Raw genomic sequence first — 24931 nt, 5'->3', positions numbered from 1 at the left:
CTTCACGAACAGTGCCTTTTGTAATCAGTGCTCGGGGGGACATTCTCTCACTACTTTCTACTCGCCCAGACTCGATGCTTCTTGGCTTCCTTCAGCGTGCCTGACCCATCCACGCCCAGTCATGTCTAGCACATCGCCTGCAGCCATGGAGAAGCTGGGGCCTCCGGCGGACGACGAGGCCAACGGCGACACCTCTTCCTCCGGCTCGCGGATCAAAATCACCCATCGACCCGACAGGTCTGTTCCCATGGCTGCCCTCCAATTTATCCTCAAGCCATTCCGCCCGCGCCTCGTCGCGCCCTCGGGAAAGTCCCGCAGCACGCATCCCGTTCGATTGAAGCCGCCCATCTGGGCAGTGCGTACCACGCACTGGAAAGAGTACCAAGTTGAGGGGACCTGGATTTACGACATGGTCCCCAAAAAGTCGAACAAGCATTGCGACTATCCGAAGCGCAGGATATATTACTTTTGCGGCGGGAGCTGGCAAGAGCCGCCCAGCATCATGCACTGGCGCTTGGCCGCGGAGCTCAGTCGCAGGGTGCACAATGCAACGGTGTCGGTCATATCGCACCCCCTTGCACCAGAATGCCCGGCATCCGAGGCGCTGCCGCACTTGGACCGTCTGTACAAGGAGGTGATGCGTCGGAGTGTCGAAGTAGGCGAGAGGGTTGTTTGGGCGGGCGATTCCTCAGGAGGCAATCTGGCGTTGAGCGTTGTGCTCCATAGCCTCAGCACACAGGGTGTAGAGGGTCCCCAACCCGCTGCCGTCATGGCAATTTGCGCGCCGACGGATCTACGGCATCTCGATGAAAACATCAAGGACGTGGAGCCGTACGATTCGATGATGACGCTGGATTTTGTCAACGGGGCTGCTCGCAAGTGGTTGAACATGAGAGAGGGCGTGGAAACTGGTTCTGATCATTCCGGGTTTAGCATCTCCGATCCCAGAATCTCACCGGCGGCGGGCGATATCAGTCTGTTCGCGGCGGCCGACATAGCCGTGCACGGTGTGACAGCAGGATTTGACGTGTTGGCGCCCGAGGCAGTGAATTTCCGTGATCGATGCGCCGAAGTGGGCGTCGAGGGCCAATGGCTGCAGTGCGACAAGATGATGCACGACTTTCCACTCATGTTCAAGTGTGGCTTCAGCGACTGCCAGCAAGGGCTGGACTGGATCGTTGACGTTCTGCAAACTGCCTGAGATGGGGAGGAGAAGTACGGCGTTGGGCGTTATGGGGATAAGAGGGGCTGCTGCTCGGGTTCATGGTGCGCCCGGGCGACACCACCTCTCTCGCGGAATCTGTTTGATGATGCAATTAGCGAGCGATACCCATGAAACAACATGATCTCGGGGCGCGACGTACCTGATGTAACCTGCAAACGTGCCCAGCCATAGTGACCCGAGGTAGGTGATCGTCCACTCGAGGTAACCCGCTCGTCTGTAGTAGTCGGTGTAGAGGAACACGAGGAACAGGGTGCCCGTGACGGCGATGCACAGGACGAGAACGGTGTTGACCAAGCACCACTTCCTCAGGCCCGGGAAGCGCGCAGCCTTGTACGTCTCGTCCCACCACACAGCTTCTGTCGCGAGCGAACTAAGGGCCAGACCGCCAAATGTGCCCACCAGCAGCCACCGATGCTTCTCGTGCTCCTCAAAGGTGTCGAAGACGCTGAGTAGCAGCAGGCAGCCACCAGCGACCAGGCCGCTGACCATGGCCATGCCGCTCAGCACCTTCCTCCAGGCCTTGTCGTCGGTCAGGCCGTAAAAGTGCACCGAGTAGCGCACATGGTGCACGCTCCAGACGGTGCCCACGAAGCCGATGCTGGTCAGCGTGCACCCGATGATGAAGATGGGCTTGAAGGCAAACGCCGCAATGTCGCTGACGAAGGGGACGTCGGGGTTGACTTGGCCTGGGTAGCGTGGTCGGCCGAGGCTGATCCATCGGGCGAAGAGGATTGTGAGCGTCGAGAACCAGGATATCGACGCCAGGAGCGGGAAGATATGCAGGCGTCGGTGCGTGTGTTCGCAAAGGGGCTGCACGAAGCCGGCCATGTTTACTTTGGAACTTGGATGAGTTGGCCAAGGGAAGTAGAGTGAGCCCTCGGACGTTGGAGAAAGCTAGGAATAATTCACCTCATTGAGCTAGTGTCTCAGGCACCAGAGCTGTGACGTCAGTGAGGCGGCCGTGAATGTGGTCTTGGCTGCGCTGCTGCTACTGGACAAAGTCGTAGAAAGGCGGGGCGACTCAATGGACGGAGCTTTCGCTCCGCTATCCAATAACGCTGCGTTGCGCAGTGGACAGAAAATACATACAGGCCTTCCTTCTTCAGTACTTACATGCAAGCCGTGGCAAGATGCCAGAATTTGAGATGGTTGGGAGAAACAGATAAGCATATCGTATCCATCGGGCAGTTGGCTTCGGGCCGAGCCGCGCACGAGGAGATCCGAGATCGATGTCACTTGTGCCCCGAAAGCTCCAGAGCACTCCAGTCCATTGGGCAGCTTGGGCTGCCCTGCGTTTCACAATATGGCACTTCTTGAATGAATATATCATATCACAGTATCTGAGCCAGAATCCCAGTACCAAGTACAATCATTATTTATAATACCCAACGTCCGAGGAGTGAAACACTGTCAACAATCAACTGCCTACCGCAGTACACACTCTTTAAGTCGGACGGCCGTGGCTTTGTCCTGAGCTGCCGCTCAACAGACTTGGGAACCACTTTCGGAAGAGCGAGCGTAGTGTAGGCATCGTCGCGGTGCTGATGATCAAGTTGACCTCGGCGCTCGAGTAGACAACCGTAATGTTATAGTACGGGTCGCTATCCGGATCTGGTGTGACAAAGAAGATGTTGTACACGTCCACGACTCGGATGACACAAAAAACGGCAATACTGTGAAGCAAGTTGGTCAGCCACAGCCAAGCGAATAGCGAGAAATGCACTCACAGAGACCCCAGAAAGAAGATGCCAATGACCACGATCTTGGCAACCCTGGGCATCTTGAGACTCAGGAAAATCCAGAATGGGATGATCAAGATGCACAGATCGGTGAAAATTGTCAGAGATGAGCCGATCACGTGGAAAGAGTGATCGATACACTTGGTCCCGGGTTCGAACTTGAGGGCAAAGTCCCAGTTGGCCTCCATGGGCATGCATTGGAAGAGTGCAGTGAAGAAGATGGCAACGGCATGCGCCGCGTTGAAGATGTTGAGCGCGTAGATGGCATAGCGTGCGCACTTCATTTGGCCTTCAGACGGAGCAAGAAGAATAGAATGGACGCCTTGACAAGGGCCAGGACAGGATTGTAGAACATCTGCACCAGAAAGTTCCACCAGAATCCAGGTCTCGGGTCGGATTCTGGGACGTCAACTGCTCTCCAGCCAAAGTAGTTCAACTTGATGACTGTGTTTGGTGTCTGTGGGCTCATCTCAGTTTTCGTCTCCTTGAACTAACTCACACACCAATAGCGGTCCGGTAAACAGCAAGGAGAGAAGCTTCTGAGATGTTAGAGAAGCTCATGATTTGACTGGCACAGCAGGCATGTTTCGTACCAACGCGAGTCCGCACAGCCAGTCGTCAACTCCCCACTGCCGCATGGAAAACCTGATATAAGCCGTCATGCTGAAGAAAATGCAAGAAAGTGCCGGAAAGACGAAGATGACGGCGATTGCGGTCCTCTGCAGCTTGGGTGGAGGTCCGCTTTGCGGGAGCAAAAGGCCAGCCTCCACCGCAGAGTTGTTGTTGACGCTACGCTTGGATGGTTTAAGGACTCAACTTGATGTGTTGGAATGTAACTGCCATCGAAGAGATGAAGAGTACTGATGAAAACTTCTTTAGTTGGTTGGCCTCACTTGGTCTGAAATTTTACCCTGGCACTATGAACCAAAAAGCTGAAGTTGCATGTAGGCACATGGAGCGCCTGGGATGTCTGTTACGCCCAGGGTGAATAAATCAAGGAAGTATGCGAATCACTTTCCAAGTCAGTCTTTACGCATCTTTCAGTTGCCGAGTGGTACTCGTCGGCCACGCATCACATGAGCATTTGAAAATGCAAGTTCTCGATTAGGTCCCGTTACTCTTCGCAATATTTCTTGACTGGACCTCCCCAGTGTGAGTGACTTGCTCGTGGTAGCACGGTTGTCTCATTGGATGTCTGTACTGAAGAAATGCCTCTGATCAGCACCTCCACGCACATAACTGCGGACTGGCATCCGATCAAAACTCGTATATCGCCAGCAGTATCACTCGGGCTGTTGCTGACTCCAGAGGCAGGGTGAAATTAATTGAGGTCCCCGGCCCTCATTACGTACATGCAGGTCGCGTTGATTAACTGGTTGATGGGGCATTCAGGAGGATTCAGGAGGGAGCTGGGCAACGACGGGGAGTTTTACGGAGTAGATGCCAAGCCCGTTGGTTGTAGAGAATATGATGCTGAGAAGGATTTGCTATTTCAGCTGCAGGTGGGAGTCAGGGGAACGCATGCGCATCGTTCATTAAGGAATCTGGAACAACGGCTAATGTTGCGATGTGCCCCTGGCAGAATGTAACACTCGTTAACGAGACCGGTGAACCAGCATCCATGGCGTCGATTGTGAAGAAGCATCATCGGCAATTGATGTTTGGTTTTTTGATAGCAATCACGTCCTCTCTTCCCCTTGGGGACGGTCCAAGTACCCACATGCCCAGCTGCCACGGCCCACACTCCACGGGCAAGGTAGAGCTATATCATACCAATTGTAATATTTGAGACAGATTTCTTTAGAAACTTTAAAGGTATTGAGTTGATTGAGTAATGGATGAACTGTCCCCTTCAGTCAATTAGTTATAATCCGTTTCTATTCAGTGCAAAGCTAAATACTTCCAGCCAGTGAGCTGACCCTGGTGTTAGGGATCATACATGAACACCATGTCCGGGGAACTGGCCCCCCAGCTGCCGTGTTTTACGTGGAGAATTTCTACACGTAAAGTTCCGCGGATCAATGCGGCTCAATACTCAATACTTTAATGCATGCTTAGCCAGTGGGCCTTGGTTGGTTGCTGCCCCCTCCAGTTGACCAACAGCCACGCTTTGATGGCTCGCTGGAAGGCCTACACGTGTAAAGACTGCTCAGTTCCACAGCTCTCTGGAGGAGACGACCGCCTTAGCAACTGCATTGCCTCAATCTCGGCTAATCTGTGAACTACGGGCGGCAGCACCCAGGATATCGTCACAAAGTCACGTCTAACGCAAAAGATAAGGAGGGTTGTCACGCAAGTCATGATACATTGAACTGATACTTCTGAGCACCTGGGGTAGCGTCATGAATAAATGGGCCTTTGTGTGTTGTGCTCGGAAGGACCCAGGTGCCCATAGGCAAATGTGATCTGTCGTGTTTAATAGGCCGCCCGACCTGGAGCATACAGCAGTCCGCCCGCCAGAGAACTTGAAGTTCTGGGGGTGTTGCATATGCGCTGATTAGCGGCAGGTCCACAGTGGACATACATCCCTTTTGGCCTACTTGACAGGACCTAGGAGGGATTTTTGACCTCGCATTCTCCTAATACTTGAATCCCCTCGACTCGGTTGAAGCACTCTCACTGCAACACTGGTTCCCTCTTCCCATTCCGACCCCCAGCACAGCTCCTTCACGATGCAGAAAAGAGGCGTCCTCCTATAGCTTGCACTCACTGGTTGCTTTGTGAGTTGTGTTTCCTCCCAGAACATCACTATAGATGGTGATGTGATCGGTATGTTCAAATTATGGCCGACTGCCTTGCATGGCTTGGGTTGTTGACAAAAGTTTCGTGTAGCGGCCGATAATTCCAATATCTCGCCAGCGGCTGAATAGGTCAACGGAGTCCAGTTTATCTTGCCAGAGGAAGAGCTGCAGCTCACTGACGCCATTTTGGCCAACCTCACCGATCTGCAGCTCAGCAACGTTTCGCTCTTCTACTTTGGCGATGATGAGTCGGAAGACGACATCACCAAGTGAGAGCTTGCCAGCAGGTGGAGCGGCAAGTGCAAGACCTATCCCAGAGATCTTCTTCCCTGGAAAGGCTGTTTGGAAAACCCTCGACCTTCTGACTGGCGGTGCTGTCATCTCCACTGTTCCGCTCGGGGCGGCCTGCTACGAGGGCGAGCACTACGATGCGGAGAAGTGCGAGTTTCTTCTCAGCAACTGGGCCAACTCTTCCACCCAGTAAGCTACCCTTCATGGCGTCCCTGTTTCACGTCACCTCATAGCAAGATAGCATTGTCGATCCCACCTCGGCCATGTCGCCCCTGTTTCAGGGCGGAACCTGCCAGCCTCAGGACGCCGAGGCAGGCGGCGAGTGCGAGATTGGCGGGTCCCCCTGTACTCCATCAAGGCTACAAGTTGCCCACACTCAGCTCGCTGTGAACTTGGCAAGGAGCCTCAACCTCCGTCTTGTCGTCCACAACACCGGCCATGACTTTCTCGGTAAGAGCACCGGCGCGGGTGCTTTGTCGGTCTGAACCTACAACATGAAGAGCATTCAGGTGTTGAAGGAATACAAGACCAAGAGCTACACTGGCCCTGCTTTCAAGGTCGCTGCCGGTGTCCAAGTTCGCGAAGTGTGCGAAACGGCAGAGACGGAAGGGTTCACCGCTGTCGGGGGTGAATGTCGAGTGAGAGACCATTGCCAAGACGTAAGGCTAAATTTGCTGACTCGATACCAGGACGTCGGAGTTGCTGGCGGTTATGCTGCCGGTGGCGGCCATTCGCCTCTGAGTCCCATCGCTGGACTGGCTTCCGACCAGATCCTCAGCGTGGATATTGTCGCTCCACAGGGGCGCTTCATCACTGTAGACGAAGAGAACGACCAGGATCTCTTTTGGGCTATTCGAGGCGGTGGTGCCGCCACATGGGGCGTGGTCACCTCCATGACCTTCAAGGTGTACCCTAAGATACCCTTCTCCGGCATGACCTTCAACGTTGCCACTTCTTCCCTCAACATCAGTGAGACTCAATTCTGGTCTGCGGTCGAAGCATATTGGTCGAGTTTCCCTGACTTCTCGGACGTCAAGAGCTACGGATACCACTTCATTTTCCCTGCAGGACCCGGCGCCTACGTGTGGTCCATGAACCCGTGGGTCGTGCCCGGCATGAAGCTGCCGGACTCCAAGAAGCTCGTCGCACCCCTGCTCCAGGAGTGAGAGTCGCTAGGGGTCAACATGAAGCCCGAGTACTTTGAGAACGACGGCTTCTACCCCCAAGTGGCGCAGCCATTTCCCTAATGACAACGTTAGGGCCGCTAAAGTCCGCACGGGCTTGCGCCTTATTCCGCGCGGCAACTTTGAGGATAAAGACCTCTGGAACAAGACCTTCAACACGCTTCGCGGCATTGCCGAGGAGGGCGCCCCACTGATCATGTATAACATCAACGCGGCAGCCCCCAAGGGCACACCTGCCAGCGCCGCCAACCCTGCGTGGCGGGACGCGCTCATGTTTGTCATTACCGGCTCTGGCTGGGTGGCCGACGCCACTGAGGAAGATATATCCGAAATCAATCACCGCATCATGGATGAGATCATGCAGCCGCTCAAGGACATTACGCACGGATATGGCGGCTACGGCAAAGAGGGCGAGGTGATGGATCTTGACTTTGGTCAATCGTTCTTTGGGGCCAACTACAAGGCACTTTACAACATGAAGAAGAGGATTGACCCGCTCGGGGTCTTTTACGCACCGACAGCGGTCGGCAGTGAAGATTGGTACATTGAGGGACAAGATGAGTGTCTCACCCTTCAAACAGGGAAGCTTTGCCGTAAATAGGTATTTCTGTGCCTGCCATATCCACACAACATATACTATAGACAAGAGATGCCACATTTACAATCGTTAGTACTCGAGCATGGATTGCAAGACGGAGTATCTTGAGTCGATGTTGTCATGGTGAACTAAGCCAGGCCCCCCTTTCCCGCCGCTGCGGGCGCATAGCGACTTCGCGTTGGAGGCGCACAATACCATACGATGCAAGAGGGCGTTTCTTCTCCTCGATCAGTCGGCGATAGCACCTTTTCATACAGCATAACACCCGGTGCGATCGCGGGCCCGGCCCGTGGAGGCCCACACAGCGTCACGAACCACATTCCTCATCAACGCGGATACGCTTACTAGAGGCCCGCATCGGCGACTAGGGAGATGAATCGTGGGGTACATGTACGCGTTTACTATGCGAGCTTGGCGGACTGCTGGTCGAGCAAGGGAAGGTGAGACTTGTTAGCTCACAACACTCTTGGAGATTCCACAGCCTGATAGCCCCGTGAGTTTGATATATTACGGCCCTGGGAAACCCCCACGCCCACCTTGGCTGGTTGACACATTTCTATGACCATGATTCCCTTTGGTCACAAGATACTGCTTACAGGAGCAAAAGTACAGCTGCTGTCGAATGTACCATTGGCGTCGACATGGTTGATCACGAGAAAGGCGACGAGCTCAGCGTCTCTGTCGACTCGAGACGGGGCTCGGAAACATCACAGAGAGAGACGTGGCACAATGACAAGAGTGCGCGAGCTTGGGTGGTGGTGACGGGCGCGTTTCTGTGGATGATGGTCTCCCAAGGTGTGTTTGACATGACATGGAGTTTCTTGTACTGACGTGGCTCACTAGGCGCTCTTCTGGTTCATGGGCTGCTCATTGCAGAGATCGACAATCACTTTGGCGCAGATCCCAAGCATACCTGGCTGTCCGGCATCGCCAGCTTTGTCGCCATGGTCTCGACACCATTTCTGGGCGTGGTGATGGACACCTTTGGACCCATCCTGATGAGCTACGTCGCCGTCGCCAGCACTGTGGGCGTGTTCATCACTCTCTCGTTCTGCACAACATTTGGCCACCTCGTCGCCGTCTTCACCTGGCACGGGCTCACTGTGGGCATGTGTATCGCCATTGGGCCCTCGATGGCTGGCAAGCTGTTCCAGAAGCGTGGGGGCTTGGCGCAGGGCATCACCATGTGCGGCTCTTCGCTCGCCGGCATCATCTACGCCGCCTCCTTCCGCTCCATGTATGGCGACTCGTGGCGGACTGGCAATCAGATCTTCGCCGTGGTGAATGGTGCGATTGCCGTGTTGGCGCTCGGTGCTACATATTTCTTCAACCGCGTCGTGCCAGACGAGCTCAAGGTGGCTCCTGGGCAGGGATGGAAAACCTTCAAGTCGCAGATGGAGGGCCTCGTCTTGATCACCAAGCTCTTCACCAAGAACACCTGGGAGCGTAATGCGCCATATGCGTGGTTTGTTGGCGGCAGTTTCTTCCTGCAATTCGGTATCTTTGGGACGAGCGCGTCGGTCCCATTCATTGCACAGGCAGTGGGTGCCACGCAAACCGACGGCCAGTACTGCCTCATCGCCCTGAGTGCCGCATCCTTTGTTGGCCGGCTCATGTCTGGAATTATCGCCGACTCTATGGGTTCCCTGATGCTGCTGTTCTGGACCTGCATCGCCGAGGTCGTCGTCCTACTGGGCGTGGACATTGCGTTGGCTGACAGGGGCGCCATGCCGCTGTACTTTGCCTCCACTACCTGGGGCTTCTTCTCTGGATGCTGGGTGCCCTTGTTCGCGGCTTGTATCGGCAAATTGTCCGATCCTAAAGACCTAGGGAAATTCTTGGGTGAGTGCAGCTTGCCACCGTAAGGCCGACACAACAACTGACCATCTGTCTAGGCATCTCCAACTTGGTCATCAGCCCGGCATGTCTTCTGGCGGCTCCCTTGATGCGGTACATACTGGAATGCGGCACCCCGCGCCTCCTTTACGGATCTATTGCTTCCTTCATTCTCGTCGGTTCAGCCATGGTCTACCGGGCAAGGATTTGCAAGTTCGATCAGCGCTTCGCCAGCCTGTAGCTGTGCGAGTCCATCGGGACGCAAGAAACAGCGGCGATGAAAATCCGGCATTCAAAGATACTGTCCATTATTTACAAATCGGCATTTATGACGTAGCAGGTATGGGCGCAACGGATGTCTGAGACATGAGAGCATCTCGCGGGGTCGGCAACATAGATTACGTGCCGAGTCAAGGGAGGCGGGCTTGAGAAGTGTGTCTACTAACGGCAATCACTGTCGGCACACGTACGCATTGGCTAGCTGGGGTCTTTCTTCACATCAAAAATGGGGCGGATGGATGTCTGTCCGAGGCTGGTGACGGCCAACGTCCGCATTCTTCAATGAACTAGAAGGCACATAATATGTGGAACTAATGATAATAACCAGATTCAAACAGAATCTTGATTCGTATGGTTGGAAATTACACAAATGTTCGCTGTCGATTCGGCACAGGCCCTGAACTAGCGACGCAGACGGGCCTCCGGCCTCCGGGTCCGGTACACGGAGACTGGGCCTTCTGGGAACGAGGATCTTATCAATCTAATCTTGCCCCCCGATTCTCGATCAGTCTCACACCCGCCCCCAACTTCCACCGAGTATCGGTATTTTGATGAGATGGTTCGCCCGAAGGAGCCCGTTCCGAATTGTGTGAGACGAATCCGTCGTCTTCTCGCGTTCTGTTAGAACATGGCTATCCGCTGCCAAGCTTGTTCATGAGTGAGAAGTCACAGCTTCGGGGATCTACGGCGGATGATGCACGAGCTGCACCGTCGTTCGGGGATGTGGAAAGACTTAACTGTATCGGCTAGTAGGAACCAATTCAGCACTATTTAGTACACGGCGTTTCGGCGCTCGACATGTTTGTGTACGTGCATCCCAATCTGTGCACCTCGACCATTGTAAAAATTGGAAGCCAGACGCCGCTCTTATTGCAATACAGCATGGGAGCTTTGTCGCCTGCGGTCCACAGGCGTCCCTGGCGAGAGCTGAGAAGTAGAATGTGAGTGTGGGGGAAGTAGAGCAATCGTCTTGGCTTGATGATGAGTCCAATCGACTACTTGGTTGAGAAGACCGGGCTAACCACAGAGCACACGTACCTAACTAAGTACTGTTCGCAGTACACGCAATCGTCATTTAGATCAGAGGGCGTGGATATGTGGCTGCGGCTAGGAGCTCCGACCTGATCAGGTCAGAGACCTCCGGCAGAGGCTGAAGGGAGTCGCTGGACCGAACTAGACCAGCTATCTCTTCTGAACGGGGACTCCAGACCCCGAGGCGCCGAGGGGTCGAACTATTCCTCCGTAAAGCCCTCGCCATGTCATTTGCGCCGTGTCTTGGCTCTCTCTGGCATTCCGACCTCTGCAAGGCGAGCCCGTGTGCTTCATCCAAGTATCGCTCGCCTTAGCCGCGTGCAATCGTCAACAAGCCCACTTCGAGTTGTCGCCAACGGCAAAAGCTGTCGTGGAGCAATGGAACATGCAAACCTAAAAAGACGAAAGACGGTTTTGGTATGTTGGCTGTAAGCCGAATGGCGAGCTTGACCCTGGCACTGACGTGCTCAGGTGTGGGGGTGGGAACACTATGCACTGAGAGTCTCAGAGTCTCGTGGATCCCGCGTAGAAGGGCTGGAGATGCTGGCACAAATAGAAGCTCTGAAGCTCATTCATCCAATGGACAAAGGAGTTCAAAGCCTATGGCACAATTTAGATCAGGGTCATCCAGAGATCGCAGGACGGTGGAAGAGAGATGAGCAGGGAAGATTTCTAGCCACGGCCAGCAATGTCCAGTGGAAGATGGAGAGGAGGTTCTCCTCCCACCAGCGGCTTGCTGGCGGAGAGACTAGCGGAGAGGCTAGCTGGACTGGCATCTACGTATGTAAGTGACACCATATGTGGGAGAGCACTACATAGCGATTCGTGCGGTGACGGGAGCAGGATGTGGAAAAGAGCCCTAGCAAGTGACCATCATCCATCGATGGCGTTTCGACTGGGATGCGATGTTGTAATAACTTCGCCGAGATTTGAAAACTACGCGCTGGTTCTGTTGCCCTTCAACGAATTAGCAAACAGGCAGGTGGCTTAAGGCTCAAGCCTATGTGGCAGGCAATAAATAGACTTGAGATGCGATACTACTAGCCTTGACCAGTCAGTGTTCAGCTCAGTGTTCACGGTAATTACGTGGATGCCATATGCAAGACCAGCAGATAAATGGGCGATGCTGGAGCTGGCATCAACAAGGACGGACCGAACGTTTGAAACAAGACAGATCGGAAAGCAGAAGGAAGCATGAATCTTGATCAGCATCTTCGCTGGAGAGACAAGACGGCTGCAAACCCTTCTGTCGTGAGCTGGCGCCATCATCTTGCCTGCAGGTGTAACGAGTCACCAAAGACCCAGTCTCCGACGAGGTTGGTACAACAAGTGATGAACCAGACAACATGAACGTGCGTCCCATGTCTGCGAAACTGTTGCACCACTACTAGTTGAACAACCGACGTGTCATGCGGAACACCATGTTGAGGTCACGTCGACAAGCATTCAGGTCGAATGATTGAAGACACGTTTTTCAAGGGGCTAGCAATCGAGGGAGGCAGTAATTGTAGTCGAGCAGATAAGCGACGGAAGCAGCGAAGCGTGCTCGCTATGCGGAATCGCGGATTGCGGAGCAGGTATCCGTACAGGCTGTGTGCGGGCGGGCACTGGGGCATAGTCCACTGTATGGCAGGGCAGGGCACAGACGCATCGCTGCCAAACCGGGCGCAGCCAATGAAAAGACCGCCGCAAACAAGCTTCGTCCCTAGCTGCAAGAGCAGATGAGGTGCATGGTCCTTGCCCTGACTATCAATCAAGATCTCGACGAACTTTCCCTTTGCTCCGGAGGACGGGACTCGAAAACTCTTCAACGCCGCCAATTCCAGTCTCTTCCACCACAAGGCATCATCGTGATGCTCTCACTGTCCCGCAGTTGCCATCCCCCCAACCCAGCTCGCGCGCCTTTCGTCAGATGTAATGGGGCGCCACCCGTTCCGCGAACTCTGATTGGTCCTGCCGCGGATGGCGCAATCGACGGTGTATCTCACCCCAAACGCAGCCCCGTGCCGCGAGCAGACACCGCAGAAGCAGTCGTCACTGGTCGCAAGCACGCAATCCTGGGGCTTCTCCGTTGGCTGGGCTCGGGCCCATGGTCCCAACGCTGACCCTCCCTCCCATACACTCTCGCGGAGGACACGCCCTGGAGGCACCGGATCTGCGTGGCTCTATGGGCCTTGGCGCCCAAGGTGAGAGAAACTCGAGCGACGACCCCGATCCAGGTCTCACAGTATTTATCAGCTTTGATATCATGTTTGACTTCCATCCTTCCTCTCGCCTTTCCGCCTCTCGCCTCTCCCTCCTCCCACGACCCATCCAGCCCTGACTTCAATTCAACACCTGGTGCCGTCCCCTGTCAGGAGTCTCTTTTGGCCAGTCCCGTTTGGTTTTGGCCTGGCGATCAATTAGACGATCTCACGTCCCTGTCATCACATGAATTGAGTTCCTGCGCCCACTCGCCGGCATCTGGATACAGCTCCATTCATTAGCCAGGGTCCTGACAACGTCACCCGCAAGACTTGTCTCCTTGCCGTCCCTCCTCCCTTCCTCTCCTTCTCCTCTTCAATCTTCACCGGCGAGCCCTCATTACCATCACAATGGCCAACGTCAAGAGCCGCATGGCCAAGATCTTGGGCATCGACGCCTCGCGCCCCGAGGAGCCTATCCCCCCCATCGCCAATGCGGATCCTTACGCCGAGACGGATCCCAGTGTCAGCGACTGGGCGAGGAAACATATGCCTACGCCGCGCGACGCTGGACGTTACGTGTACAACCTCTTTCCCTTCATCTCCTGGATAGGCAAGTACAACCTCACGTGGTTCTTGGGCGACATGATCGCCGGTGTCACGGTCGGTGCCGTCGTCGTGCCGCAGTCCATGGCCTACGCGCAGTTGGCCCAGCTCGATGTTGAATATGGTCTCTACTCGAGTTTCATGGGTGTCATCGTCTACTGGTTCTTTGCGACGTCCAAGGACATCACTATCGGTGTAAGTTGCTTTCTCCCATCCCATACAGCCGAGCGTGGCTAACGAGACAGCCTGTTGCCGTCATGTCTCAAGTCACAGGCGACGTTGTCGTGCGCGCCCGCCAAGAGCTTCCTGAGATCGACGCACACATCATCGCCTCGGCATTGGCCTTCATCACTGGTGCCATCATCGTCGCCCTTGGTCTTCTGCGCCTGGGCTGGCTTGTCGAGTTCATCCCACTTCCCGCCATCTGTGCATTCATGACCGGCTCCGCCGTCACCATCGCAGCTGGCCAATTGCCCAAACTCATGGGGATCCCGGACGTCTCAACCCGCGGCAGAGGTGTTCACCTCGTCGTTATTGACACGTTAAAGGGTCTACCCAACACCTCCCTCGACGCGGCTCTGGGGTTGTCTGCTCTGGTCATGCTCTACATGGTCCGAGGCGGCTGCTCGCACATGGCGAAGAAGCAGCCCCATCGCCAAAAGATCTACTTCTTCATCTCAACGCTCCGCACTGCGTTCGTGATCCTGTTGTACACGGGCATCAGCGCCGGCTGCAACATCAACCGCAGGGACGACCCCATGTTCAGTGTCGTTGGCAGCGTCCCCTCGGGCTTCAGGCACGCCGATGTGCCGCAACTGAATAGCAAGATCATATCTGCGTTTGTCAACGAACTGCCCGCGGCGGTCATCGTTATGCTCATTGAGCATATCGCCATTTCAAAGTCCTTTGGCCGTGTCAACAACTACGTGATCGACCCCTCGCAGGAATTGGTGGCGATTGGTGTCTCCAATCTTCTCGGCCCCTTCCTGGGCGCCTACCCTGCTACCGGATCCTTCTCCCGAACTGCCATCAAGTCGAAGGCTGGTGTCCGCACCCCGTTCGCCGGCGTCATCACTGGTGTTGTCGTGCTCCTGGCGCTGTACGCGTTGACAGCCGTCTTTTGGTACATTCCCAATGCCGGGCTGGCGGCCGTCATCATCCACGCCGTCTGCGACGTCATCACACCACCCCGAACCGTATACCAGTTCTGGCGCGTTGCCCCCCACGAGGTGCCCATCTTCTTTGCTGGCGTTCTGGTCACTGTTTTCACGAACATTGAGAACGGCGTGTACACCACCATTGCCTCGTCATTTGTTGTCCTGATCTGGCGCTTGTTCCTCAGCCAGGGCCGCTTCCTTGGGCGTGCGCGGATCAGGACAGTCCGACAGAACGAGGGCAGCCGCACGCCTTCGTCCGATAGCGACGGCGATATCAAGGGTGGCATGCTCGGCAGCGACCCCAAGAGCGACTCCGACTACGAGTTCTCCCTGCGACCCGGCTTTTTGCCTCTGGGTCACGACGACGGTACCAACAGTCAGATCGCGGTCGAGGACCCATTCCCTGGCGTGTTTGTGTATCGATTCGCCGAGGGCTTCAACTACCCCAATGCTTCGCATTACTTGAATCACCTCACCGAGCACATCTTCAAGGCCACCCGCCGAACGGATCCCGCCAAGCTCGGCAAGATTGGTGACCGACCCTGGAACGATGCCGCACCTCGCCATCTTGACGCGTCAGAGGACACGCGGCCCACGCTCAAGTGCATCGTGCTCGACTTTGCGTCCGTCAACAACATTGACGCCACATCGGTGCAGGCACTCATCGACACACGGAACCAGCTGGACCGCTACACGGCGCCAGACACGGTGGACTGGCACTTTGCCAACATTGCGAGCCGCTGGACGAAGCGAGGTCTGGCCGCGGCGGGCTTCGGCATGCGCACAGGCGAGGGCCAGGGGCAGGCCGAGCCCATCTTCTCCATTGCCGAGCTCATGGGGGAGCACGCCACGATGAAGGAGGAGAAGGATAGGAGCGACGGCAATGACATTGAGGCGATGCCGTTGCGGGCTGAACTCCGGACGAAGCAGGTGGTCGTTCAGGGACTGAACAGGCCGCTCTTCCACTTTGACCTGCAGGAGGCGGTCGAGGCCGCCGTCATCGATGCACGGACAAAGACGTTTTAAGCATAGCGTATGATTTCTTCTCTGGTTTAGGATTTGCGTTGGGCATATGAGCGTACATACTAGACCCGTCGAGGCATCCGGGTTCTACGTAATGAACATGTTTGATTTTCTTATATACTTGCAATTCACCTCCTCTGGAGTTGATATTTACAACTCAAGACCAAAGTCTTCCTCCCTTGCCATGCCACGCTCCTCGCGCCATTCGTCCAGCCACGCCTTGACAAACCTCACCTCCTCCTGCTGCACACGCTGCACATTCTCGGGAGCCACCCAACTGGAGCGCGCGTCGGGCTTGCTGCCGAACTGGTCCCAGTGGTGCACGCCGCCCTCAACGAGGAGGAAGGGCTCGTCAGTGGTGCTCTCGCGGTCCTCGTTGCGGCCCAAGGCGTGGACGCCCGCTTGGCGCCAGGGGTCGTGCTCACCGTCGACAAAGGCCAGTCGGGAGTGACTGAAATTGAAGCCGCCGTACTTGTTGATGGAGTCCATGTCCGGCTGGGCGGGGATCTTGAACACGTCCGGGCACCACATGGTGGCGTACTCGTACGTGACGAGCCGGGACATGAGCGGGGCCATGCCGTCCGGTGTGCCGGTGCCGGTGACAAAGTACGCCCACTGCGTGCAGGTCTGGTAGGCCCAGGCGCGGAGCATGCCCTGGGGGATGCTCTCGTCGTCAATGGCGCCGCGCTTGGACAGGCACTGCTCGCCGAGGAGGTTGTCCTGCTCGCATTTTTGGAGCTCGGAAATGGTCTTGCGCGTGGCGCCGATGAAGTTGAGCAGCATGGCCTCCATCTCGTCCCGTTGGTCCCCGTCGTGGCGGCCGGCGAGACGCAGGATGCGGCGGACCTCGGGCCCGAGGGTGCGCGTGGACGCGTACCATGGTACAGAGGAGGTGATGGCGGCGCAGTACTGGGCGAGGTCGGCCTCGTCAATGTCCGGGTCCCAATGGGTGGCCTGGAGGGACATGAGGCCCCAGTGGAGGGTGTAGGCAAAGTCGTCGTCGGGCAGGTCCTCGAGCTGGAACCAGCGCTTGACGGTGCGGACGGCGTCGCGGTCGTCGCCGAGCAGGACGGCGTCCAAGATGTCGGTCACGGCGGCGGACGCGTTGACGCAGGACGGGTGGACAAAGTGGCGGGCGGCCTCGAGGTAGGCCCACCAGTCGTCGATGACCTGGGGCACGCCGCTGCCGGAGATGGCGCCGGCAAAGTCGTCCGGATAGATTTTGCGGAGGAGCGCGGCAAAGGCGCCGGCGTAGGAGCCACCGTAGACAATGTACGGGGTGGTGGGGGAGGTGAGGTTGAGGTGCTCGAGGCCCGGGTAGCGGATGTGGCGGACAAAGTAGGCCGTGTCGGCGAGGGCCTGCTCGGTGCTGAGGAAGCGCATGTTGGGCGGGCTGAGGTCGGGCACGGGGTAGGAGGAGCCGTAGTAGCGGTGCTCGAGGAGGACGGCCAGCCCGCCCGTGGCCTCGGCGAGGATCTTGCCGATACCCTGTTCGATGTAGGGCAGGCGGAGGACGGAGGTGAGCTCGCCGGAGCCGATCATGATGACGGGCCCGCCGGGTCGGTAGTGGGTGTCGTCGATCCAGTAGCGGAGGGGGAAGGTGCCGTCGGCGTGAGGCTCGTAGCGCGTGTCATTGTGGAAATGGTCAATGGGCACGGAGAAGTTGTAGGACGGACGATGGGTGGCGTTGAGCGCGGCGGCCGTGAGGGTCGCCTCCCGCTGGGCGTGGATGCGCGGGTTGGGGTGGAGGGAGAAGGGTGTGATGGCCAGGCAGGCGGGGATGGCAGCTGTCAGTATGGTGGGGAGCCTCATCACGGCGTCGTCCGGTGGCCCTGAGGCTGATTGAGTGAGTTGGATGATGAGGGACTCATTGCTAGGGATGAAGTTGTGGTTTGCGGCTGACGGCGGAGGCTGCATATGTTGTAGGGTAGTCGATATGACGGAGCTGCGAAGATCAACCCAGTGCGGGCCTAGTGAACGGATAGACTATCATGCGCCCTTCAAAGGAAAATAGGTAGGATTGGGTGACCGTAGGGCCTATCAATGAAGATGAATCTGGGTACATATCTTGTTCGTGTGGTGTTAGCTTTCGGTCGGTGTTTTGTCGCGTGCTAGAAACCTTGAGAGTCACTCGTTTGATAACTAGCAGTCGACGTGACCATCTGTTTGAGCTGCAGTTGTCTGGTCTTCAGGGACTGTTTCGGTCAGAAAAACTACATTATACAATACACGTATGAGCCTCCATTTACTGTCCTGCAAGCTAACCTTAAAGCTGCATCGAGTACCAGGTATCACTGTGTCAATGCTCCAGGGTAAGTCCGTGGCTATCGGCCGAGAAGGCTTGCAAGTGCGCCTTCAGCATCATCGATATCATGTTCATTATTAGCTATAGTCTATTAATCTTTATCGTAGAATGCTCTCGTATCCATGCGGACAAGTCGTGCATTGCTTCGTCAGCTCGTGAATCGTTTGATCGCGTCGCCAGCCTCCCTCAGCATTCCTCCTTGACCACCATGTCCGCCTCCATTTCCTCATCCCACCCAGCCCTGACCATCCAGAACATGGCCATCACCGGCGTGATCACCAAACCGAGCAGGCCACCGAGGATGGCCTTGAACACCTGAGGCGTCCACCGCCTCTCAAAAACCCAGTCATCGCCCAGCTTCTCCCCCACCATGGTCAGGAGGCCGACAGAGACGGGCCAGAAGACGAGGAAGGCGGGCACGCAGATGAGAAAGCCTCGTAGAGCTTGCTGCAGAATATTGTGCAGCTTCGTCGACGGGTTGCGCTCCAGGAAGAGGAGCCACCTGAGCGACGAGCTGGTGGGTTACGGAAGAAAGGCAATGGGCTGGATGAAATGGCGACGCAAGTCGTTTGCCACGAGCAGCCACTCGACAAACCAGGTCAGGATGCATTGGACGAAGATGCTGAGCGCAGCATCGCCAGCCAGTGTGTTGGGTAGGTGAAGCAGCTGGATCGGCTGCTTGATAGTGTTGTACATGGCTAAACGCAGGTGTCAGCACCTTATACGCAAGCAAGGCCATGCCGGTCCACCGAGATAATAGAGGCGCACCTACCATAGGCAATTGCAAAGTTAAAGCCCGCTGACAGACATCCACCTCCCACACCGGCCATGGCAAAGATGTAAAACAACTGGTGCCCCTGTCCATCTCCGTCTCCATCTCGGCCTCCTGCAGCTTGATATTAGCGGCGACATGGACCCGCGTCGCAGGACGTTTGCAGAACATCTCGGCGGCGGTAAAACGACAGATGACGATGGGAAACGACCCACAGGGCACAGGTGGCAGGATAGCCTGGTCAAGACAAGTCAAGACAAGACAAGACGAGGCGAAGGTGAGGAAGAAGGCATTTGTTGCGGTGTGAACACACAACGGTGAAGAAACTGAACAGGCGCGACTTGGGGAAATTGCGGCACGAGGTGGTCAGGCCATGCCTTTCTTTATCTGCCTTGTTTTATGCATACCAGGCACTTTGTGTAAGGTAAGGAAGGTAAGGTACGGATACGTTAGATATTATTCGTACGGCCAGAAACATTTGCGACTTTAATCCGTACAACACCATCCATCTCAGTCTGCGTCTGCCATAAGTGTGTGTTCCAAACAAACACCAAATGCAGCCCAACCTCGACACTCGACTGACCCATATGTTTCCATGTTCCATGTATTGAGGAGTCAAAACACATGCATCAATATCATTCCCTCACTTAATCAGACGAACCTACGTCCCTGGACTCTCGCCGTCAAATCAAGCTTTTATGACCTGTCCTGGACTCCTGGTCACATAAGACGGTCAGAAGTAATATGTCAACTCATCTCTCGCACCTCTTCCCTGGCGCTGGCCACGACAGCCAAGAGACTCCAGGCTCATGTTGATGAAAATGCATGATTACAGTACCAGGTCTCTGGCGCCAGGCGTCTCAGACAGATGAGGAGGCCCCACCCATTGCCGCATCGGCGCTCCCCTGTAGCGGCTAGCTCCATGTTTCCACCAATCACATTACAGAAAAAGCAGCCTCCAGTGAACAGGTCAGCGACACCCATCGCCTGAAGCCCCCTGTAGCCCGGGGGGTCTGCACCGTCTGGCAGCGATCCGTCCGTCCCCTGTCATCGAGTAAACAGTACGCGCACTGGAGCGAGCCCCTGAGCGCCTCCGAGGGGGACGAAACGAACAACACCATGAATCTCGGAGAACAGCCTAAACAGGGCAGCAATGTGGCGGCTAGAACAGACGGCAAAGGAGTTTCAGGTGGCTTGCTGGATCGGGAGGTTGTGCGTTTGGACACTCTGGGGCGCACATGGACGTTTTGACGCGTATTGCTGGTGCAGACACGGAAACGCACAGAATGGCGGACATCGCGAGCAGCTTCATCGATCATGGCGACGGTACGGCTGGCCCCAGTCTCCTTGGTCTCAAAGACACTGATAGCCACATGTACTGTGAGAGCTCCAGCCTACGACATCTTCATTAACTATTCCGTACAAAACCCAGCAATACTATCTATCTCAAGCAGCCTTCTGTCTTGTGACCCGCTGTGCCTGAAACGCCAACAATGTCTTCGTCTTCTGCATGGCCCAGACGGCGACCGGACCCCCACAACTCAACTGCCAACGCCTGTCATCCTTGCTCTTCCCACGATATAAGACGTCTGGCCTCTCGTTTCTCAGCCTCTCTTTTCTGTCCAGGCTCATTCAGCACACTCTCTTCTTCTGCTCCTCCTTGGTCCGAGTTTTTCGCTCTTTCGCACTATCCTTTCACTTGCAACTTCATTGACTGAAGTCTGTTTCTTTTACACCCGCTAGTCGGTCTTGTCACGTTCATTCCACAAAACAAAAACACTCACTTCTCAACTACCGCTCTTCGGTTCCAACAAGCAAACAAACTCTTATCAAGATGCCTTCCACCACCCGCACTCTTGTCTCCGCCCTGGCTGGCGCCGTCGGCGTGGCCGCCCACGGCTACGTGGAGAACGTTGTCATCAACGGCGTCTCCTACAGGGGCTACGACGTGACCAACTTCCCCTACAACCCCAACCCGCCCACCGTCATCGGCTGGTCCTCTGAGGCCACCGACCTGGGCTTCGTCGCGCCCGACGCCTTCCAGGACCCGGACATCATCTGCCACCGCGGCTCCGAGAACGCCGGCGGCTACGCAGAGATCGCGGCCGGCGACAGCCTCTTTGTCCAGTGGAACACCTGGCCCGAGTCCCACAAGGGCCCGATCATCGACTACCTCGCCAACTGCGGTGACGAGGGCTGCGCCTCGGTCGACAAGAACACGCTCGAGTTCTTCAAGATTGCCGAGGCTGGCCTCATCGACGGCTCCTCGGCACCCCTGACCATGGCCGACAGCCTCCTCGAGGAGAACGGCATGGGCTGGATGGTCACCATCCCCGCCGACCTCGCCCCGGGCAACTACGTCCTCCGCCACGAAATCATCGCCCTCCACTCGGGTGGCGATCTCAACGGCGCCCAGAACTACCCTCAGTGCTTCTCCCTCAAGGTCACCGGCTCCGGCTCCGCACAGCCCGAGGGTGTCCTCGGCACCCAGCTCTACACCGCCGAGGACGAGGGCATCCACTTCAACATCTACTCTCCCGCCGACTCCTACCCCATCCCCGGCCCGGCCCTCTTCTCCGGCTTCTCCCCCGTCGAGCAGGCCTCCTCCGCCATCGACTCTACCGGCACCGCCACCGTCGGTGACGGCCCTGCCCCTACCGCCGCTCCTGCTGAGCCCACCGGCGGCAACGACGATGGTGCTGCCTCCTCCGAGGCCCCCGTTGTCACTGAGGCTCCCGCTACCACCGAGGCCCCCGTCGTTCCCTCGGCCACTGCCACTGCCGCCCCTACCACTGAGGAGGCCGCCCAGCCTGAGCCTACCCAGGACACCTGCGCCCTCAAGAAGCGCAGCAAGAAGGCCCGCCGCCACGCCCACAAGCACGGCAAGGTCGCTCGCCGCGTCTAAGATGCTCCCGACGGGACTGTCTGGTCCCGACTAGACATGGTGATGGAAAATTTTTCTGGTGATGGGCGGATCTTGGTATTGACCAACCGATTTGCATTCTACTGTATATAATGAGCCTCGTGCTTTACACCAAGGAGATGAAGAGAATAGTCGACTTTTATGTCTGTAATCTGTGTGCTTCACTTGTATGTCTTGTGTATGTGTGTGTGTGTGTGTGTCTGTGATTGTCATGTCTGAGCTGTGAGATATTTGGGCCTTAGGGTGCCTCCGGCGGCGCCTGGCGGCGAGCTTGGCCTCGCCTCGCTCGCTTTTGTAGTGGGAAGCCCCTTGAGAATATCATCAGGTGTGTCTGATTCACCTGGATGTGGATGTGAGTCTTATACCAAGCCCTTGCTTTCAAAGTCTTCATGAACTGCAGAAGCAAATGTTCATCTTCACAACGCAACGCAACGCAACCAATGCCGTAGGCATACTGTCTATGCGCCATCCTGGTGTCAAAGCCCGTACCTAACACCCAAGAACCCCCTTTTCGACCATGGACTCATCACTCTCCTTTCCCCTGAAAAAGCGCCCCTGAGAGTGTTAGAGTATCAGACCAGAAGCAATGGGGCATCTTCATGTCACGTACCGGCCAGTCCCAGCCGGACCTCCTCCCATCATGCTCAATCTCATCCACCAAACCGCTCATCTGCATCGTCCCACCCCGTCTCGTCGACGACGCCACAACAAGTGGCCCGCTCGTGGGCGTCCAGTCCACCGTGATCCACGACACGGGTACGCCCCACGGCGCGAGTGCCGTCCGCATCTCGCTGCACAAATGGACCAGCGCCTCCTTTGTCGAGAACCGGGCGTTGTCTGCCTACAGGTTAGAATGCTACTAGACATGGTGCAAGCCCAAGACGTACTCATGCACGGCGCGGAGATCATGGCGGCTGATGTGCCGAGACACACGACCCTCCCACCGTTGCGCTCTAGCAGGTCGGCAAAGACCACGACTGTGTCTGTCATGCTGGCAATTTTGGTCTTGTACGTGCTTGAGGTCCGCATGGCGTCGAGGAGGGCCTGTGAGCCCCCAAGTCCGGCGTCGTTGACGAGGATGTCGATGCCCGAGACAGAAGAGGCGATACGACGAGCGACTGTTGCGGCGGACAGAGACGAGGACATGTCGAGTGAAAGAACAGTAATTTTGGAGCTCTCTGACAGGGCGGCTGGCACTGCTGCGGTGGATGGCAGTGTCAGATAGACAGTGTGCTGCTGCGCCAGCGAAGTCGTCAAGGAGATGAGCAGCGGGTGTACCGACGAGCCAAGAATGAGGACCGTCTTGGAAGACATGATGATTCGTCGCAAAGAAGAGGAGAGATTGAATATATTTATTGGACCTGCGAAATGAGTGCGCCAGCGCGAGGCTTAAGGGAGCTGAGCACTTATACCACCCCGACGCACAGGAGCACGACCCATCTCCCCTCACTCAGCACTATGAGCAGCCCTCTGCACGTCCGTTCCACGGACGCAGAGCCCTCGGGCATCATCCTGAGCCCAGGCGTGCTGCCCCGTCCAGCACAGGCCACGGGGCGCAACGCGTCGAGGTCGTGCTGTGTTGTCTTTGCGTGAGACTGGGCTTGACCGGTGGATCTCGGGCTGGATTAGTAGGTAGACCATGAATAGTGTAGTGAGGAACGTAGATTTGCTGTGACTGGTGGGCGGCAGAAAAAGCAACGATCGTTTCGCGACCCGACAATGTGGACGGGCAGCAGGCTGGTCATTGCGTCCATTTGTTGCCTCTTGTGCGCAACCCCCTGCTTCTTTGTTGTCTCTGGCGATTCACGTGGATATGTGTTGGCTTGACTGACGTCTACCGACAGTGTTGCTTCTGCTGATGTCCGGGCGTATGTTTCCGCGTCGAAACAGCCGCTTCTGATAATACCATGGTCTCGGATAGCAAGGGGGCTGTATGCACAAAGGATGACGGTGTGACAGATGCGGAATGTGATAGGTCACATCAATCGCATTGACGTGCCAGGTCGTGTCGGGATCAAGGCGTGCACATCGAGGCTGTGGCCGTTGTTGGTTCGTCGCTGTCTATTGCGTTAGGCCTGCATATCCGTAGCATGCTCGTTGAAGATTCTCTATAGTTGCTCACTGATGCTGCCTTTTCTGTCCAAGTCATCCGTCCGTGTGATCTTGGACGGCGCTTGGTGAGCATAGATGACGGGCTCACACCCTTTCGACAAGAAACAAACCCCAAACGACGCTCTATTAAGACAAATGCCCTCCCAACGAAGCCACCAGGGAGTCAGACTCGGGGGCGCCAACGCCATCTGCCTCTATCCGTTATCCGAGATGTATCCCATCCAGCGCTCTCACCCTCAAAGATCCTTGACCAGCATGCTAAAGTACAAATCATCACGCAGCGCCTTGCCATTCACCAGATGCTCATAGGGAAACGGCCGCGTCTCCTCCGTCTTGGTATACCCCCGCCGCACATACCACGCAATGAGCTCGTCGCGCGTCCAAATGACCGACATCTCCATCCTCTCCACGCCCAACTCCTGCTTCGCGTAGCGCTCCGCCTCGGCGAGCACCTGCCGCCCGATACCGCCGGCCTGACGCGTGGGATCCACGGCAAAGAGACCAAAGTAGGCGAGCTTGCCGTCCGGTCGCTTGAGGAGCTCGCAGCACGAGGCGAGGGCGCCCGTCTCGTCGTGCGCCATAAGGATGACGCCGTCGGGGGCGGCGATCTTGGCGAGCACACCGGCGTGGTCGATGCGCTCGTCGGCGAGGAGATCTGCCTCTGTTGTCCAGCCTGCGCGCGAGGCGTCGCCGCGGTAGGCGCTGCGGACGAGCGTGAGCACGTTGGACACGTCGGGGTCCGAGGGGGCGGCGATGCGGAAGGTGAGCGGGGCGGTGTGCATCTTTGTGTGTCGACGGATGAGAATTCTTGAGATTGGATGCGTTTATGCGTCTGCAGGGGAAGAGGGAGTGATGAGTTCAGGTCGTTCACTGAGCATCTTATGAGCCGAAAATGAGAAGCCCGCAAAATTCGCGGCTCAGCGAT

General features: G+C 56.4%; 9 protein-coding genes across 9 annotated transcripts; 4 read left to right on the top strand and 5 right to left on the bottom strand.

Moving 5' to 3' along the window:
* Window positions 1-121: 121 nt before the first annotated feature.
* J7T54_007630 (uncharacterized protein) lies at window positions 122-1201 on the top strand (the record flags this gene model as incomplete). Its single annotated transcript, XM_051509460.1, has 1 exon — window positions 122-1201. The coding sequence occupies one exon, from the start codon at window positions 122-124 to the stop codon at window positions 1199-1201; it is 1080 nt and encodes a 359-aa protein (XP_051359545.1).
* A 29-nt stretch (window positions 1202-1230) lies between these two features.
* Window positions 1231-3525, bottom strand: J7T54_007629 (uncharacterized protein; the record flags this gene model as incomplete). The annotated part of the gene is made up of 6 exons (XM_051509458.1): window positions 1231-1300; window positions 1365-2058; window positions 2717-2898; window positions 2953-3242; window positions 3305-3408; window positions 3468-3525. 6 exons carry the CDS (start codon window positions 3523-3525, stop codon window positions 1231-1233), a joined length of 1398 nt encoding a protein of 465 aa, XP_051359544.1.
* Window positions 3526-5946: 2421 nt separating this feature from the next.
* J7T54_007628 (uncharacterized protein) lies at window positions 5947-9855 on the top strand (the record flags this gene model as incomplete). Its single annotated transcript, XM_051509457.1, has 8 exons — window positions 5947-6185; window positions 6238-6446; window positions 6597-6634; window positions 6686-7158; window positions 7256-7710; window positions 8391-8573; window positions 8622-9620; window positions 9674-9855. The coding sequence occupies 8 exons, from the start codon at window positions 5947-5949 to the stop codon at window positions 9853-9855; spliced, it is 2778 nt and encodes a 925-aa protein (XP_051359543.1).
* Window positions 9856-13519: 3664 nt separating this feature from the next.
* Window positions 13520-15897, top strand: J7T54_007627 (Sulfate permease-like protein; the record flags this gene model as incomplete). The annotated part of the gene is made up of 2 exons (XM_051509456.1): window positions 13520-13909; window positions 13960-15897. The coding sequence occupies 2 exons, from the start codon at window positions 13520-13522 to the stop codon at window positions 15895-15897; spliced, it is 2328 nt and encodes a 775-aa protein (XP_051359542.1).
* A 147-nt stretch (window positions 15898-16044) lies between these two features.
* J7T54_007626 (uncharacterized protein) lies at window positions 16045-17811 on the bottom strand (the record flags this gene model as incomplete). Its single annotated transcript, XM_051509455.1, has 1 exon — window positions 16045-17811. The coding sequence occupies one exon, from the start codon at window positions 17809-17811 to the stop codon at window positions 16045-16047; it is 1767 nt and encodes a 588-aa protein (XP_051359541.1).
* Window positions 17812-18385: 574 nt separating this feature from the next.
* Window positions 18386-19142, bottom strand: J7T54_007625 (uncharacterized protein; the record flags this gene model as incomplete). The annotated part of the gene is made up of 4 exons (XM_051509454.1): window positions 18386-18713; window positions 18795-18897; window positions 18972-19056; window positions 19116-19142. The coding sequence occupies 4 exons, from the start codon at window positions 19140-19142 to the stop codon at window positions 18386-18388; spliced, it is 543 nt and encodes a 180-aa protein (XP_051359540.1).
* A 1663-nt stretch (window positions 19143-20805) lies between these two features.
* J7T54_007624 (uncharacterized protein) lies at window positions 20806-21876 on the top strand (the record flags this gene model as incomplete). The annotated part of the gene is made up of 1 exon (XM_051509453.1): window positions 20806-21876. The coding sequence occupies one exon, from the start codon at window positions 20806-20808 to the stop codon at window positions 21874-21876; it is 1071 nt and encodes a 356-aa protein (XP_051359539.1).
* A 507-nt stretch (window positions 21877-22383) lies between these two features.
* Window positions 22384-23208, bottom strand: J7T54_007623 (D-beta-hydroxybutyrate dehydrogenase-like protein; the record flags this gene model as incomplete). Its single annotated transcript, XM_051509452.1, has 3 exons — window positions 22384-22449; window positions 22505-22731; window positions 22782-23208. The coding sequence occupies 3 exons, from the start codon at window positions 23206-23208 to the stop codon at window positions 22384-22386; spliced, it is 720 nt and encodes a 239-aa protein (XP_051359538.1).
* Window positions 23209-24242: 1034 nt separating this feature from the next.
* Window positions 24243-24788, bottom strand: J7T54_007622 (uncharacterized protein; the record flags this gene model as incomplete). The annotated part of the gene is made up of 1 exon (XM_051509451.1): window positions 24243-24788. The coding sequence occupies one exon, from the start codon at window positions 24786-24788 to the stop codon at window positions 24243-24245; it is 546 nt and encodes a 181-aa protein (XP_051359537.1).
* Window positions 24789-24931: the final 143 nt, after the last annotated feature.

The sequence above is a fragment of the Emericellopsis cladophorae genome (assembly GCF_022114955.1).
Source record: "Emericellopsis cladophorae strain MUM 19.33 chromosome Unknown NODE_62_length_120238_cov_116_934538, whole genome shotgun sequence".
In the NCBI taxonomy this organism is placed as follows: Eukaryota; Fungi; Ascomycota; class Sordariomycetes; order Hypocreales; family Bionectriaceae; genus Emericellopsis; species Emericellopsis cladophorae.
The sequence above is the reverse complement of the archived record's forward strand: the minus strand, read 5'-3'. Positions and strand labels throughout refer to the sequence as shown.